At 44.5% G+C, this 15887-nt stretch overlaps 1 protein-coding gene across 1 annotated transcript; it reads left to right on the forward strand.

The window, feature by feature from the left end:
- Nucleotides 1-5084: 5084 nt before the first annotated feature.
- LOC137147333 (olfactory receptor 11A1-like) lies at nt 5085-6038 on the forward strand. Its single transcript, XM_067539351.1, has one exon. The coding sequence runs from the start codon at nt 5085-5087 to the stop codon at nt 6036-6038; it is 954 nt and encodes a 317-aa protein (XP_067395452.1).
- Nucleotides 6039-15887: the final 9849 nt, after the last annotated feature.

The following is a 15887-nucleotide window of genomic DNA, read 5'->3' on the forward strand; positions in this document are numbered from 1 at the left end:
TTTCAGCTGTGACCCCCCAGCAGGGGGCAATTGCCGTGAAAGTGGGACACCAGGGTTCTCTTCCCCCTCCGCCTGCCGTGCAGCAGGGATTGAACAGGAATCTGTCATTCCTCCTCTCTCTTTGGCCCAATGCATGATGAGTTAGTCCTACAGGGAAAGTATCCGCCCTATCCCCCATTATCAGACTATCCCATAACTTAGGTGTTGGGCCCCTGCCTCCGAAGCTGGAGATCCATGTTCTAATGCCTTCTCTATGACAGGCAGAAGGGACAGTTCAATGTGCATCTCCCACGCCCTCGCCAAACACACGAACCACGGGGCTAATGGCTGCAAGGTGGGGCTGCTGCTCCCCAGCCCTGTGGCTCAGGGTTAGGTCTGCTCTGAGCATGTCAACTGGGCCAGGCCCAGAGAAGGGAAAAGGTAGGGCGGTGCCTAGCCTGCAGATTCCCTGCAGCTTGCATATGAGAGCAAAACCTCAGCACAGAGAGTAAGGTGGCTGGGCCCTTGCTGACTGCCATGAACATAGGCAGGGAGGGTAACATAATGGTGGAAATTCAGAGGCCAAGGAGATTTCCCTGAGGCTCAGTGGGAGGTTAGGCAGTGGCTGGGCAGGGCTTTTGCGGTCCTCTCTGCCATCACAAGGTTGGATTTAAGCAGCTGCAGTGACAAACGTCTCAATCCTCTGGTGGATCTACCCCTAAATCTCCTGTTCAAAAGGAACTGAGGCACTTGGGAAAAAATCTCAACCACAGTCAGGGAGACATAGGCCCCGATGGACCTGTGTCACTAGTGAAAAAAGGGTTTTAGGCTTCCAAGTCACGTAAGCACTGCAGAAATGCCTCGCCTTCTCTCCCCGTCCCCGGATCTTTTACAGCCCCTAGCAAACAATAGAGGGTAAGAATGTGACACAGCTGGCAGCTATATTGTTTAAGGAGTACTGGCGGCAGCAGAGGGTAGGGGCGGCCATATTCTGTAATGGGCATTAGGGCGCAGCCAGGGTTTTCGAGCCAATGTTTTGTGTCCATTCTTATGATCTCTAGATTGCAGCTGATCATGGGAATAACAAATGGACAGTGCTGAATATTAAAACCATAGTTTTAATTAAAAATGTTTAATTGATTAAGAGTGGATAGATTAGGAATTAAAATTTGGAATTCAAAAATTAGAAATCTTGTAAAGATTCAGGTTTATCCCTATATTATATCCTACTCTATATATATTCTGGCCCGATTTTCAGCCAGTATCCTTCAAGGAGCTAAGCAATAAGATTTCATCCATATTTACTATTTTGTTCAGATTAATTAAACAAAAAATAAATCTTTTTTTAAAAACATGATTATGGGAGCCAGAAATATTCAACATTTGGCATTATGAAGAACAAATCTTTGGAGGCCGTTATTCACACTGGTGATAAAATCAACTGAACTCCTATTAAGTGGCTAGGGAGATAATTATGCTAGACAAGGACTGGGAATAACTTAGTTTGTTTTCCATTCAGAAATAAGTGGAAATTCGCAATCATCTGTAAAGCCTGCAACGAACATTTCCTTCAGGGCAAGAAATGACCGTGTGTCAAACTTCATGTTGAAGAAGGCACTTCTAGACTCAAGTTGTAGAATATATTCTAATGCCCCCAAATTAAATTATTATTCCCTCTACCCATATACGCCTATGAACTGGCGAGTGGGAATGTGTGGCACCTACCTTTACAGGAGGAAATCAGTCCTGTGCTGTTGGCTATCAAACACTCCAATAGATCAGCTAGCGGACCACAGGATTATCTCATTGTTATTATTGCTGTGGCACTGAAGATCCACGAGACTCTGAAACTTTTCCAGGTCTTGGAAAGGAACTATTTGCAGTTCTCTAATTTCAGGTTCCTGGACTCCAATGCTTGCATGCTCTGGGCTTTTCCAAGAATCATAAGGGAGTTAGGTGCCAAGCTCTCACAGCAATTCAGTGGTAGTTGACTGTGTGTTGTGTACATTACCTCCCTTTAGAAAAGTCCAACTGAAATGTGTAAAGCTCCTTATATCTACCTGCATTTTATCTGCGCAACAATTGGGTACCATTTTCAAAAACACTTAAGTGAATATCCAAAGTGACTTAGGTGCCTGAGTCCTGTTGACTTTCAGTGAGATTTCGTTACTAAAGCTTAGCAGCTGAAAACCATTTTGAAAAATGGACTTAAGCACCTAAATCACTTTGACACCTTTTCAAATGTTACTGCGCTGATTATCTGATGTTGTTGGGTATTCAAAGCACCAGGAGGTTCTTTTTGCAAACTATGCTGAGACTTTCAAATTTGCCTCAGGGAATTGAATGGGAACTCAGTGTCTAAATCACTTAGGCTGCTGTGGAAATATCAGCTGTAAACTTTCTTCGTAGATCTAGTGAATTATTTCTTCATAATCAGAATAACATTCACCCAGTAAACAGATTTGTTTTAGGATGGAGAGGAAAAAATATTTCATGACTTTCCCTTTGAGACTACAAGTTTGACTCTACCAACACTGTCTTAAAATAAACCGTAAATGTCCCTTGCCTGTTACGTTTGATTAGCAGATGTGCCTTGAGAGACGCCCCTTCCCACAGAAAGATATATAATGAATCAGAAAAGACGTTCCCCATTTGGCACAAAGTATGATGCACAGCGCATGTTACCAGACATAACAGAGCCAGGGGAGCCCATCTGGGTTACTTTGTTCTATTTACTGGGAACAGGGAAATACGTCTCTGCAGTGGGAAGAGAAGATGGACTGAATAACCAAGATCCTGATCCCTGAAATGCTGAGTGAGGAGGTGACATCCGACTCCAGCTACTCACTGACCCGCCCTAGAGGTAAATCTACCTTTCCCTCCCTGGTCCTTGAGTCTTCAGGTTTTTGAAGGTATGTAAGTTTGCTAGGTAACTTATCCCATGGCAATCCAAGGGGAATGGGGCAATGATCTCTCTCAAACTCCCAATCCAAAACAAAATGACTGAATTTGGAAAAAGACAACAGCCGTTAGGTCACTGCTATCCTAGCTCCTCATCTTGCTCCATCACCATGGTATGCAGGAACCTCTCTGTCTTTCATGGGTCTATCCTCCCAGAACCCCGGTGCGGGACTGTTCTCCCTGCTTTACAGATGGGGGATTGGCACACAGAGGGACAGGTGGATGGAGATATTTCAGCTCCAAAAAACACTGACACACCTGCTGGGATTTGAAATCGATGGGCGTTAGTCTCTGACCCTACTAAGGCATCCTTGCGCCTTTGTAATTACCTATCAACCCTTGAAAATCTGGCCTGAAAGTCACACAAGGAGCTTTCAGAGGGTCATGGAGGTTATGTGGGTAAAGCAGAGCTGATATTTGCTGCGGTGCTGAGTGTGAAGGGAGGAGACATTGGCTATGAGTGGGATTTGACGAATTGGGGCTGCAATTTGACAACTAATATTAATTTTGGGGGTTTCAATTATTAACTATTTAATTTTTACTCCCTGCATGGCAGCAAGGCCAGTGAGACCATCCCTGCAGACGCAAGGCACGGGGGGAGGCTGCACTAAAACCCACTGTTATATTTTTTGTTGGTGGTTTCGGTGTTTCAGTTGATATCGACATTTACTGATGTCTATTGATTGAAATCGAATCCTGCCGAGCCAAGCTGTAAGTTTCAGAGAAGGATCCGGGGGTTAGCTGTGCAAATGCCATTGAAAACAGAGGGTCCCATGAATGACGTCAGTGGAAATTTTATCTTAGCCTTCAGAGAGTGAAGGCTCAGATGGCACAGAGTTATTTACGGGGTGTAAAATTAACTCCACATGACTCTGTACAGGATCAAGTCCTTGGCAAAGCCCTGGCTGGGATGGGTTAGTTGGGTTGGTCCTGCTGTAAGCAGGGGGTTGAACTAATTCACCTCCTGATGTCCCTTCCTACCCTCATCTTCTATGCTTCTGTACTTATTTAGCAGTTAATAAGAATTAGTAATGGCAAAGAAGACACCCACAGCGGAGAATTGATATGTTTCTAACCAAAGATAAGGAAGAAAGTGGAGAGCTGTTAAAAATTTGACAGGCATTTCTAAGGGGAAAAATTTTTTGTGGATTGAGATGAAAATGTTCCATGGGAACATAATAATGTCTACAAAATTTTGTTTAGGAAAAAAATATTGTATATGGTTTTATGAAACTAAATTAATAGAAATGTAACTAAAATTCAGTGCAATATAAAATAAAAATAGGCTAGAAATAAAATTAAAATATATAAATACATTTTTAGAAAGTCAAATTGGGCATGAAAACCAACATTTGAAATAATGAAATTGCAGATGAAATGGAAATTTCGGTTACACACCACTTTCATTGTATGAAAATAGCACAGTTCATTCAAATTTCAAACTGAATTTTTTCTTGCAAAACAGGTTACGTTACTAGTCAAAAGGGCGCTTTCTTCCTGAAGTTTTAGTTTTTGTTCATTTTTAGTTAAGGCTGAGTCTCTATGTACAGTGTCACATATAGGACAAGGAAATATTGTCCTAGAGAGGGACAGGTATTTATTAGATAAATATTTTCAAAAGGCTTTAATAGAGGTAGGTGGCCCATGTCCACTGCAATTCACTTAGAGTTGGCTGCCCAGCCATTGCATATTTGAGTCTTAGTTGCTTGGTTTGTTTCTTTATTGAGACTTGCTGTAAAATATAAAATCCTGACCCATTTCACCAGAGGAACTTTGATCTGTAAAGGACATGGTTCTGCTTTAATGCACCAGGATGTGAAAGGTCGATTTGATCCAACCTCTGTGTTTCTCTACTCTTGTACCTGAGCCCCATCATGTAGCCTTTGAATGCGTTGGTGCTCACTGTCAAGTTGTAACTTGTGTTTGAAGAGAAATTGACTTTTGTGGAATCTGTAGTTGGCCCAGATAGGAAATCTGTTCCAGAGACCAAGAGATGGCATTTCCCCTCCCCTGGTCTCCATAATTCACGCAGCTGTTGTTCTGGTAGCCAGCAGAGAGAGACAATGAAAACAAAGCTGACATATTATAGAGTGAATGTAGTTTTTTATGTCACAGAGTGAATTTCTTTCCTGTAGACACACCCCATGGGGAATCCAGAACAGGGAAATGAAACGTTCATCACAGAATTCATCCTCCTGGGATTTGGGACCCTTCATGAACTGCAAATCCTTCTCTTCCTGCTGTTTCTAGTGATCTACATTGCAACCATGGCTGGGAACATCCTCATCATGGCGCTAGTTGCGGCTGATCAGCATCTTCACACCCCCATGTACGTCTTCCTGGGGAACTTGTCCTGCTTGGAGACTTGCTACACCTCCACCATCCTGCCCAACATCCTGCTGACCAGTCTCCTGACTGGGGACAGAACCATTTCTGTTACTCGTTGCTTTATACAATATGATTTTTTTGGTTCTCTGGCAGCTATAGAATGCCTTCTCCTATCGGTGATGTCTTACAATCGGTATTTAGCCATAGTCAAACCACTTCACTATGAAGCCCGTCTGAGTGACAGATCTTGTCTCCAGCTGATAGGTATCTCTTGGGCAGGTGGCTTCCTCAATAATAGCATACCTGTGTTGTCGATATCACAGTTAACTTTCTGTGGTCCCAATGGTATTGACGATTTCCTTTGCGATTTTATCCCCCTTGTAAAACTCTCTTGCAATGATCCTCAGCTGATGGAAATATTGGCCTTCATACTCTCTTTGATTATATCACTGGTCCCATTCCTACTGACCATGATGTCCTACATCTGCATCATCGCTACCATCCTGAGAATCCTTTCCACCATGGGGAGGCAAAAGGCCTTTTCCACCTGCTCTTCCCACCTCCTCGTGGTGTCCATTTATTATGGAACTCTGTTAATAGCCTACATGTTCCCCACAGACAACACTATGAGAGACTTCAAGAAAGTTCTCTCTGTTGTCTACACGGTCCTGACTCCCCTAGTTAATCCCCTCATCTACACCCTGAGAAACAAAGAGATCAAGGGAGCCTTGAGGAAAGTTTTCAGGAAATTCATGTTAGGACAATGGTAGCTGACCAGGTGCCTTAAGTTAAAATAAAAAAGATATGCCAGAAGCTGTTTTTGGGCCTGAACCGAAGTGTCACTGGGCTGTGTCATGCTTTTAGAGTCACAGCCAGGAGAGGAAGTGCAGACAGACAGACGTTGTGGAACCTGTGACCTGTTGTTGTTACGGCCTTTTTGAGATGCCACAGCTGGGTGCTTCTGGGCTGGTGGGAGATGTAAACTAGTGGCTGCTCAGAGTTCAGCCAGTGATGGGGGATTGTGCTCAGTGAAACAGTGCGGGCAAAAGCGACTCAGCTGGGCATCTGTTCCCTGTAGGGTGAGACACTTAGATACACACACACACATAAATCTATGGTGCCTACATTCTACAAATATATGGGGGTAAAGTCAGACTGGGACTCCAGCATTAGGAAATTGTGTAATTAACATTAGATTTTTGTAGTGTGTTTCATACCCAGGCTGCTTCCCAAAGGGACAGGAATCTAAAGGAAACCGTCTAACCTGTGCCTCAAGGCCTAGCACAGGCCTATTCCTGGCCCATTCTCAGCAGTGACGTAGGGCCAGTTTCTCAAGATACTTGGGTGCCCAGTGGGACTTTTCAAAAGCATTTGGGCACTTCGCCTGCCGGATTGGGCCTTGCAGGTGAGTCAGGGCGGGGAATGTCTCCCTGCCCCAGGTCCCTGCATCGCTCTGGGGCCTCGGGGCCCAGCTGCCCGGTGTGAGGCCTCTGAGGGCAGGGCTAGAGGCAGAAACACAGGGGCTATGGCCTTTTTGCTGCAAAAACGTAGGCACCTACTGGGTTGCAGGCAGCTGAGCAGGGGGTTTCTGAATCCTGGGGGGGGCCGGATTCTGGGGTTCAGGTGCCTAAAGTGGAAACTTTGTGACTCAAGGATGAGAATGTGGGCCTAGGGCTGGTGTTACAGCTGGGGAAACTAAGGCACACCAAGGTGATTTTAACTGCCCAGAGTCGCTCAGCGGGCAAGTTACTGGGACAGGCATGGAAACCAACCATCCAGAGTCCTAGTCCTATGCCCTGTTTGCTCCACCATGTCCACTTGTAATTGACAATGGCACCTAAGGGTGTTAAGTGCCCAACTCCCAATCACTGGCTGTAAGATTTAGGTGCCTAACATCACTTCTTATGGGAAAACCCAGCCGAGTTGGTAAAGGCAACTACAGAGATGTTTGGAAGATGTTTGATAGAATCTTAGACAATGAGTGTTGGAAAGACATCAGGAGGTCATCTTGTCCAAACCCCTGCTCAAAGCAGGACCAACCCTATCTAAATCATCCCAGCCAGGGCTTTGTCAAGCTGCACCTTAAAAACCTCTAAGAATAGAGAGTCAACCCATTCCAGTGCTTCACCACCCTCCTCATGAAAAAGTTTTCCTAATATCCAACCTAGACCTCCCCCACTGCAACTTGAGACCATTGCTCCTTGTTCTGTCATCTGTCACCATTGAGAACAATCTAACTCCATTCTTTTTGGAACTCCTTTCAGGAAGTTGAAGGCTGCTATCAAATCCCCCCTCCCACTTCTCCTTTGCAGACTAAATAAGCCCCGTTCCTTCAGCCTCTCCTCATCAGTCATGTGCTCCAGCCCCCTAATCATTTTTGTTGCCCTCCGCTGGACTCTCTCCAATTTGTTCACATCCTTTTTGTAGTGGGGGGCCCAAAACTGGACACAAAATTCCAAATAAGGCCTCACTAGTGCCAAATAGAGGGGAATAATCACTTCCCTTGATCTGCTGGTAATGTCCTACTAATGCAGCCCAATATGCCATTAGCCTTCTTGGCAATAAGGGCACACAGTTGACTCACATCCAGGTTGGGTTGTCTGACAGGGATAACAACCTAGTGCAATCAGCAGAGAATTGAGACTCAGAGTATAACAGCTGTTTGTTCCTGTCATCTAGATGAATTGCTGTTTTAGCACAAGTTGTACAAGGTCTGGCCTGTGTAGGATGGTCTCATGGTCAAAACCTAATGTTGTTGCATGCGAGAAATTGTTACAGTTGCATATAACAGAAATTAACTCTGTGTGCGTGTGTGTGTGCGCACACCCTTGTAGCTGAGAGCCCCTTCTCTCATGAATTATTGCAGTTGGGCCAAGTATCACTCATGCAACCAATGAAATTGTTGCATGCGACTTAGCTGTAGCATTAGGGTGGCCATTGGTTGAGTTACTCTGATATCACAATGGTCTAGGTCTCTCGGCATGACACAGCTATACATCTCGCTCTTGCACACTGTAATTCGTAAAGTCATAAGGGCTGAAAACTTACAAACCGGATGGTAAGAGATGGTGAATCCCAGTGATGATTGAACCTGGAGATACTCAGAACAGAAAGGGGCCTCAGCCATGCTTAGCGCTGGTGCCATATCTTCACACTGGTTCTAGTCTGCAGAGTGACACAAAGACAGAGTAACGGTCATGGAAATCTCTCTCTCTCCCTCTCTACTGTAGCCCATAGAACTCGCCTGCTTGCTTGCATTATAGAGATATGTATCTTTTCTTATAGATTTAAGTATGATTGTGTGATTATAATAGAGTTATAAATTTATATATATTTTGCTGTAATGCAAGGTACCTTACAGGCCACATCCTGTATGACAGCTATGTAATTATTATACACATATTTGGGAACTTTGGCTTAGATAAGTGTTGGAAGTGCTGATGTATAGCAAAAACAAGACATGTATGGTCATGTTTTTCCATAGATGAGTTAGCATACATACTCAGGACCTTTGGCCTAGATGTTGAAAGTGTTGATGTCAGACATCAAACTAGTACACCACAAAACCCACAAAGGGCAAAAATAACAAAGGTGAAGTAATGAAATTTTACTGAAAAGGGAAGTGGATTACCCATTAATATGCATGAACCTGCCGGCCTATAGAATATGTGTACCCCAATAATTTGGGGATGGAAGATCCAAGTATGGACTTAGATGGAGGACCCATATTTTTATGGTGTAAGAAGGGGAAGATTGTGCTATTTGGGAGGATCATTCGTCAGCTACTCCTGCTTGAAGTTCCTTTAGTTAGTATTAAGATTTTCTTCTTCATTTTATACTGTCTTATTTGTAGCATTAGTCTTAGTCTTATAGTTCTTAGCTCTCGAGCATTGCCTATTCCACCCCTCTACTCAAGAGTTGAGGAATCAAACATCTCTCTCAAGCAGCTCAACAGGGAAGGGCGTAAGTATATTAATCCAAAGCATATCATAGAAATATATATATCATATGAGTCTTTAAAATTAAGATTGTATTATCCATTAGATTGTTCATTTTCTCTATATCAGTCATTTGTCTATCATTTTATGTTATCTTAATAAAACTTATAAAATTATACAGATTTGGTTATCACTAAGAACCTTCTTGTTGTACACCCCAGGGTCCCTATAAAACTCTTCTGGAGCCTGATTCAGGGACAAGGACCTTCTAATCCAAGCAATTGGCAAGCCTATAACCCTATTAAATAACTAATACATTGAAAAATCAGGCTGCACTACCCCATACAAACTTGTCTGTCCATATATATATATCTACCTATCAATAAATAAATAAATTAACTTAAACTAAAATAAATAAAAACTCCCGGGAATTTCATTTAAAAACCCCTACGTTGAGGTTGGAATTTTCTAAGAGTTTTAAAGAGATCCAGCACCCAAATCATATGGCATGTCACTGTGAGTTGGGCACCTATTATATGCTCTGTGGCTGAAGATTTAATGCTGCCTTTGAACTGGCAAGTCACCTCCTTCCTCCCCCATTGCCACGAATAAGAGACCCAGTGTGAGTTTCAGAAGTGAAGAAAAAATGGCAGCTGCCTCCCACAGAATAGATGCTGGGGTCCAGGATGTGGTACTCCATGCTCCCCTTCCCAACACAGGTACCAAATCTGGACCCTGCCTCAATCCAGACCTGATTACAGAGCCAGATACACCCTGACTCCCCTGGCACAGCTGCCTGGGCAAAGACTGAGGCCTGGTCTACACTAAAGAGTTTTGTTGACAAAAGTCAGCTTTTGTCTCAGCCCCAGTGAGAGTTGAGCAACTTGTCTGAGCTGTGAAATGGACATGGTTGTCTGGTTCCTGGGAGTCAGTGGGGAATGGAGTGCCTTCCCCCGGCTATTCAGTAATTATTGTGGTGGCTGTAAGTCGACCTATGTATGTTAGGTTGGCTTATTTTTCTTGTGTAGACAAGGCCTGAGGCCTCATGCACAGATGACCAGAGAGTATTGTGAGTTCTCCAGGCATGAATTACATAAATACTTTCATTCTGCATTGTAAGGAGGCTCTAAGGTGAGCACAAATTACAGTCACACTCACTGAACAGCTCTTTTTAGCTGCCAGAATAGTGCAAAAGATCTGTAGTGTGAATGAGACTCAGGAAATGGGAGCCTAACTCTTACCATGTCTACACTACCACTGACGTTGGTAAATCTTACGTTGCTCAGGGCTGTGAATAAGCCATCACCTGAGCGAGGTAAGTTACACAGCCCTAAGCGCCTTGTTGAGAAAATGACAAGTGTTCAGACAAGCACTATGAGAATGTTTCCAAGTGAGAGATTTAAGCAGCACCGTCTATTTAGTTTAGCCAGGAGATGGTTAAGAGTAGAGCTGAGCAGGAATTTTTCTGCAAAACTTTTCTCCAGTCATAAAATGCCAACTCAGAAAAATCAAAACTCTTCACAGCAAGTTCTCACATCTCTGGTAATGCTGCTCACACAGCAAACAGGAGTCTAGAGTAGCAAATAGAGGGCTGTTGGCAAGGCTGGTTCAAGTTCAAGAGGTGAGGGCTGTAGTATAGCAGTGTGTGGTGGGAGATTCTGTGGCCTGTGATATGCAGGAAGTCAGACCTGAGGATCACAAGGGTCCTTCTGACGTTAAAGTCTGTGAGTCTTACTAGAAGGCATTTTTTTAACTAATGAGCATAATTATTTATTGGAAAAATGTATCTAGCAATGTGATGAATTCTCCATCACTTGGGGTCTTGGAATCAAAGCCGATTTCCTGCCTTTCTAGAAGATGCGCTCTGGCTGGTATAAGAGTGTATGGCTTGATGCATGAATCACTAGGTCAAGGTCATTGACCTGTGTTCTTCAGGAGGTCAGCGCTGATTTACTAATGGGTCCTCCTGCCCTTACAATCTATGGATTTATGAATATGACACTCGTAGCCTGCAATAAGTGTGTCCACACTGGGGTTTTCTCCAGTCAGGCTAAACCGGTTTAAGTAAAATGCTGCACATTTGTGTGTGGAGAAGGTCACAGGTTAGAAACAACAATGTACGTTAAATCCAGTGCTATTTCTGTGTGTGGACAGGACTTGGAAAAGAGACAGAGAGAACATGCAAGCTCTTAAAAAACATTGGATGTCACTACAGCTAGGAATGATTCTTTCCACTTCCCATGAGACATAAAGGTGATTTCATGAGTCCATCTGCGATTCAAAGCTCGGAGGGATTCAGGGACTCGGTCTTCAAATGCCGTGATTTCAAGTATAAAGAGCGCACCCTGTAAACCATACATGTGATCATAACACGATCCTTCTGCACACCAGAGTGTTAGAGTTTTCTCTCTCTCCCACAGGCAGTAGGTCTGGGAACAGTAGCCTCCAATAGGTCTGAAATACATTTTGTTTCTAGTACCTGGAACTAGCTCTGATTTAACCGGATCTCTTGGCTCAATGAAATTAGATCCCATGAAAAGATTGGTTACTGAGATTCATACCTGAATTGTTCTCTTGTTTTTCTGTTTTTGAATGAAATAGGAGGGGAAAGTGACTCAGCCGATGGCAAAGCCTGAAACCTGCCTTGGACAGATCAGGTCAGTTCATGCTATTTTATTCTATCTCACCATGTGAGAGATGCAGGAAGGAAATTACTACAAAAGTGACCGTATTAAAATCTGCCCATTTCCCAAAGTGCCCTTTGTGAGGGAGTCCCCAGATATCGTGCTCTGGACTCCTCCCGCCAGAGCCAGACTGGACACTAGTGCTTCGGAGGGGGTCTGCCACCCCGTGTCCCCCCAACGCATAGACATCTCCTCCATTTGGGCCCACAGTGTTCACCACTTCTGCTCCGCCAAGAACTCCCCCTGTGGGACCCCTTCCTTGGAAGGGTCCTGGGGACTTCCTCCATGCCCCACAAAAGACCATGAGACCCACTTTGCAGTCAGAGGCAATTCACAGCCAGCCTGACATCAGAAGGGTTTATTAATTCTCAGGATCACAGCGCAGAAAGACTTTGCTAGCAGCTTAATTAGGAATTACAGCAGCGACCACCTGGAGAGCCCCATTCTCAGGGCTCCCTCCCCAGCAGCCCCTCACGGGGACTGGCCTCTTTCCAACAGCCACTCCGAGACCCGTCCCCTAACCCCTCCCCAGTCCTTTGTCTCCTTCCCGGGCTAGGTGGCCACTCCCCCTGGTCTTCACCTGCCCCCACCTGTTGCAACTGGTTGGGCCAGCTCAGGGTGTCCTGGCCAGGTCTGCCTACCTGTGGCTGGGGAAGGCTCATCTGCCCTCCCGCGGTCTCTGCAACGATCACACACACGGGTCCCATCACCGAAATATATGAGTAACACTCTGGGGGAAACTGAGGCACACACACGCACTCACAGAAAACCCCAAGAATATCTCCAGTTTGTCGCACTCTATAATTTCGGGGTCCTTCAATTTTGTGTGCCCCCTTTACACCAGTGCTAAGGTGGAGTAACTCCACTGGCGGCTTTGTACAATCTGACCTGAAATTGTCTGACTGAGACACCCCTGGAAAACATGAATCTATAGCCCATGTACTGAATTCTAACAGGCTCCGATTCTGATCTTAATTTCACCCATTTTATGAAGTATAACTTCATTTTTGGTCACTGCGACACCTTCCTCTCTGACCTCCCAGCCACGCACACTGACCCCTTCAGTCTATACAAAATGCTGCCCCGAACGCCTCTTTCTTCCCCATCAACTTGATCTTGCAACTCCCCTGTCCGTTGACTTTCCAACCAACATGGTGTCATATTGAAGTGTCTTGTCACTACCTTAGCTCCACATCGCTCTGCCCCTCCTTCATGATCTTCTCTTTGTCAAGCCTCCAGCCCCTACTACTAACGCATCCCATCTCACCCCACTCTTGTCAGATTCTCTCCTGGTCACCTCTATGCCATCTGACATCAGCCACCTAGTAATAATCCAGCCTCCCTGAGCGCCTCCTGCCCTCCCCACGTGTCAATCCTTCCTCAACGCCCAGCCCTGCCACTCTGGTTTTGCTGAATCTTGTTGATTTAGCTACAGAACTGAGGGTAAATGGTGCATATGTTGCCTCTGGTTCTTCCCCTTCACCTGACTTCTGTCTACTTGTCTGGCCTTAAATTGGGAGCTCCTCAAAGTAGGGGGTGTTGTTCTTCAGTGTTTGGAACATGTCTAACACACAGTGGGGAATACCTTCGTAGAAGAAGGAAGTGTATCTTATTATATATTGTTACAAATATTATCATAGCCCAATTGGTACAGTAATTAGCATAACAACAGCGGATTCCAAATGAGTTACTCCTGTGGCGAGGTCCTCATCTGGTGTCAATCAGTGTAAATCCACTGACTTCACAAGAACTACACTGATTTATACCAGCTACGGATCCGCCTCTGCTATCTACCTAGCTAGCTCTAGCTGTCTGTCATCCCACTGCCTTCAACATCTGTGTAGCTACCCTGGTGTGAGCTCAAAATCAGGGACAGAACATTTTATCTTAAACTATATTATCTAGAGGGGAAAAAAGGCCAGTCCTACTCACGCTCAAGTTAGTGGGAGTTCTGTAATGGATATCAGTGGAGCATATAAAGTCCAGATCTTGGATCATCATGGAGAATAAGAGAGGCCCTTTCTGGTACATATTGACTCAAGTTGCTGGAGGAGGATGGGCAGAAATCTGTCAGTCTTGGGATAACATTAACTAGAACAAGATTCCTTCTGTCCTGGGAGCCCGACCACGCAGCTGAGGAGTGGAACCATAAATCTGGTTTTATCTCTACTGTCTAGATACAAGGGCCCTGATTCTCCACTACCTTGAACTTTGTCTCATCATTAATCTTAGCACAAAGCGAGAGTGCGGAATAATTGTTGTGGGCTGTAAGTTCCGAGGTGTCTCTCTGCACCTCCAGCCTCCTAATACCTTCGAAAACCCGGCCTTTCAGTTCGTTTGAATATTTCACCCACTCTCTAGGCACCTGATGATAACACAAACTCCAGTGACAATCGTCTCTGATCCAACTGCATTTTTTCTCTCTTTAGAGTCCACATCTTCCTTCCACCAGCCCCAGCTGCTGTGCCACAGTCTTACCCAGACCAGATTTTCTACCACGTAGCTAATTCAGAGGTAAGCGTTGACAGAGGTATGATTGATTGGAGTGTTTTGGGAAGGGATTTTCAAAGGAAACAAAGAAAGTTAGGCATCCAAATCCCACTGGTCTGGGCACCTGAATTCCTTAAGTTTAATTTTTCCAGCTCCCCCTCTGACATTTCTTTTTTATTTTATATTAAAGAAAATGAACAGAACCGAAGTGTTGCATGCAGAGCACCTGCGGCTATGGAAAGGGGAAGGAAGAGATACACCAATTTTTTCTTGAGATTTTCACACATTTGTAGATTTTTTAAGGCCGGCCGGAACCGTGCTGAATGTCTAGTCTGACTTCCTCCATCGCCCAGATTTGGTGTAAAACTGCACAATTCCAGGTACAGCACAGTGAAACTGGTATGATTTTCACCTGCTTGGGGTCTTGCCCGGTGTTACATAACGGTGAAACATCAGCATTCATTTCTTATCTATTTAATTTGATTGGTACAAAAATAAAAAGTCTTGGGTGCCCTGACACAAATTTGTGCCAGGCAGCCCACAGTCCTTAGCCAGGGAATTTGGAGTAGCCCTTGGATGTCGCTCTGGATTTTCATCCCTCTTCCCAAAGCTTTAGGGAGAAAGGAATCAGATCAAAGATTTGAATAAAATTTTCTCTCTCTGCCTCCGCCTGTCCAGTTCTTCACCCCACCACTTCAGTTGGACTCACTCTCTCTGTAACCTCTTTCACCCTTCTGATACTTCTTCATTTGAAATATACATATACATTTGAAGTATACATATACACTTGGGCGGCCTGTACCCCAGCGGCTGTGATGTCTCAGGCTCTGAAATGCTAAACACAGCAACAGTTTCAATTCGGTGAGACTTCATCAGTACGGCACAGAGCCTCATCCCCTCACTTCATTTGGGGTGTGAAAAGGGGTCATTTACAAATAATGCCTGTGCAGAGCTGAATGACATTTTGTTACTAGGGGCCATGTTTTTTAATGTTTTTAGGATCCTAAAAATGCAGGTAGGTGCCTACTGAAATTTTCAAAAGCACCCAGGTACCTTAAAAGCTCTGGGGAACCAGCAAAATGGAGCCGGTTTGGATCATACTACTCAATGAGTTACAGGTGGGGCTTCTGTAGTTTAATAGAAGTTGCATGACAAACTCCCATATGCCACAGCAGGTAAACATACAGGTGGGAATATTCAAAGCTCCCTAACAGATTTGGATACTCAGCTCCCATTAACATTGATGAGAATTTGGTATCCAAACCGACTGGGCAGCTTTGGAAAATCCCATCCACCGTTTCTGTGACAGCTGCAATTGCTCTTGTAACTATCATTTCATTCCATTTGGGCTGTCTGCCCTTGGATACTTCTCTCATTCCAGTGCTCTCCATTAGTTGGTGCGTGTCAATCTTTCAGTAGATGGTGTTAGGTTTTGCTACCATAGGGATGAAAGCCATTTATTGACGTAGGACTGTGATGTGGATGTGATGTGGATGTGGATGTGGAT

The sequence above is a fragment of the Emydura macquarii genome, unplaced genomic scaffold (assembly GCF_026122565.2).
Source record: "Emydura macquarii macquarii isolate MOO-44397 ecotype Brisbane River unplaced genomic scaffold, CSIRO-AGI_Emac_v2 contig_549, whole genome shotgun sequence".
Classification (NCBI taxonomy): domain Eukaryota; kingdom Metazoa; phylum Chordata; order Testudines; family Chelidae; genus Emydura; species Emydura macquarii.

Coding starts and splice junctions, on each gene's coding strand:
- LOC137147333 (XM_067539351.1), top strand. CDS start 5,085: ATGGGGAATCCAGAACAGGGAAATGAAACGTTCATCACAGAATTCATC.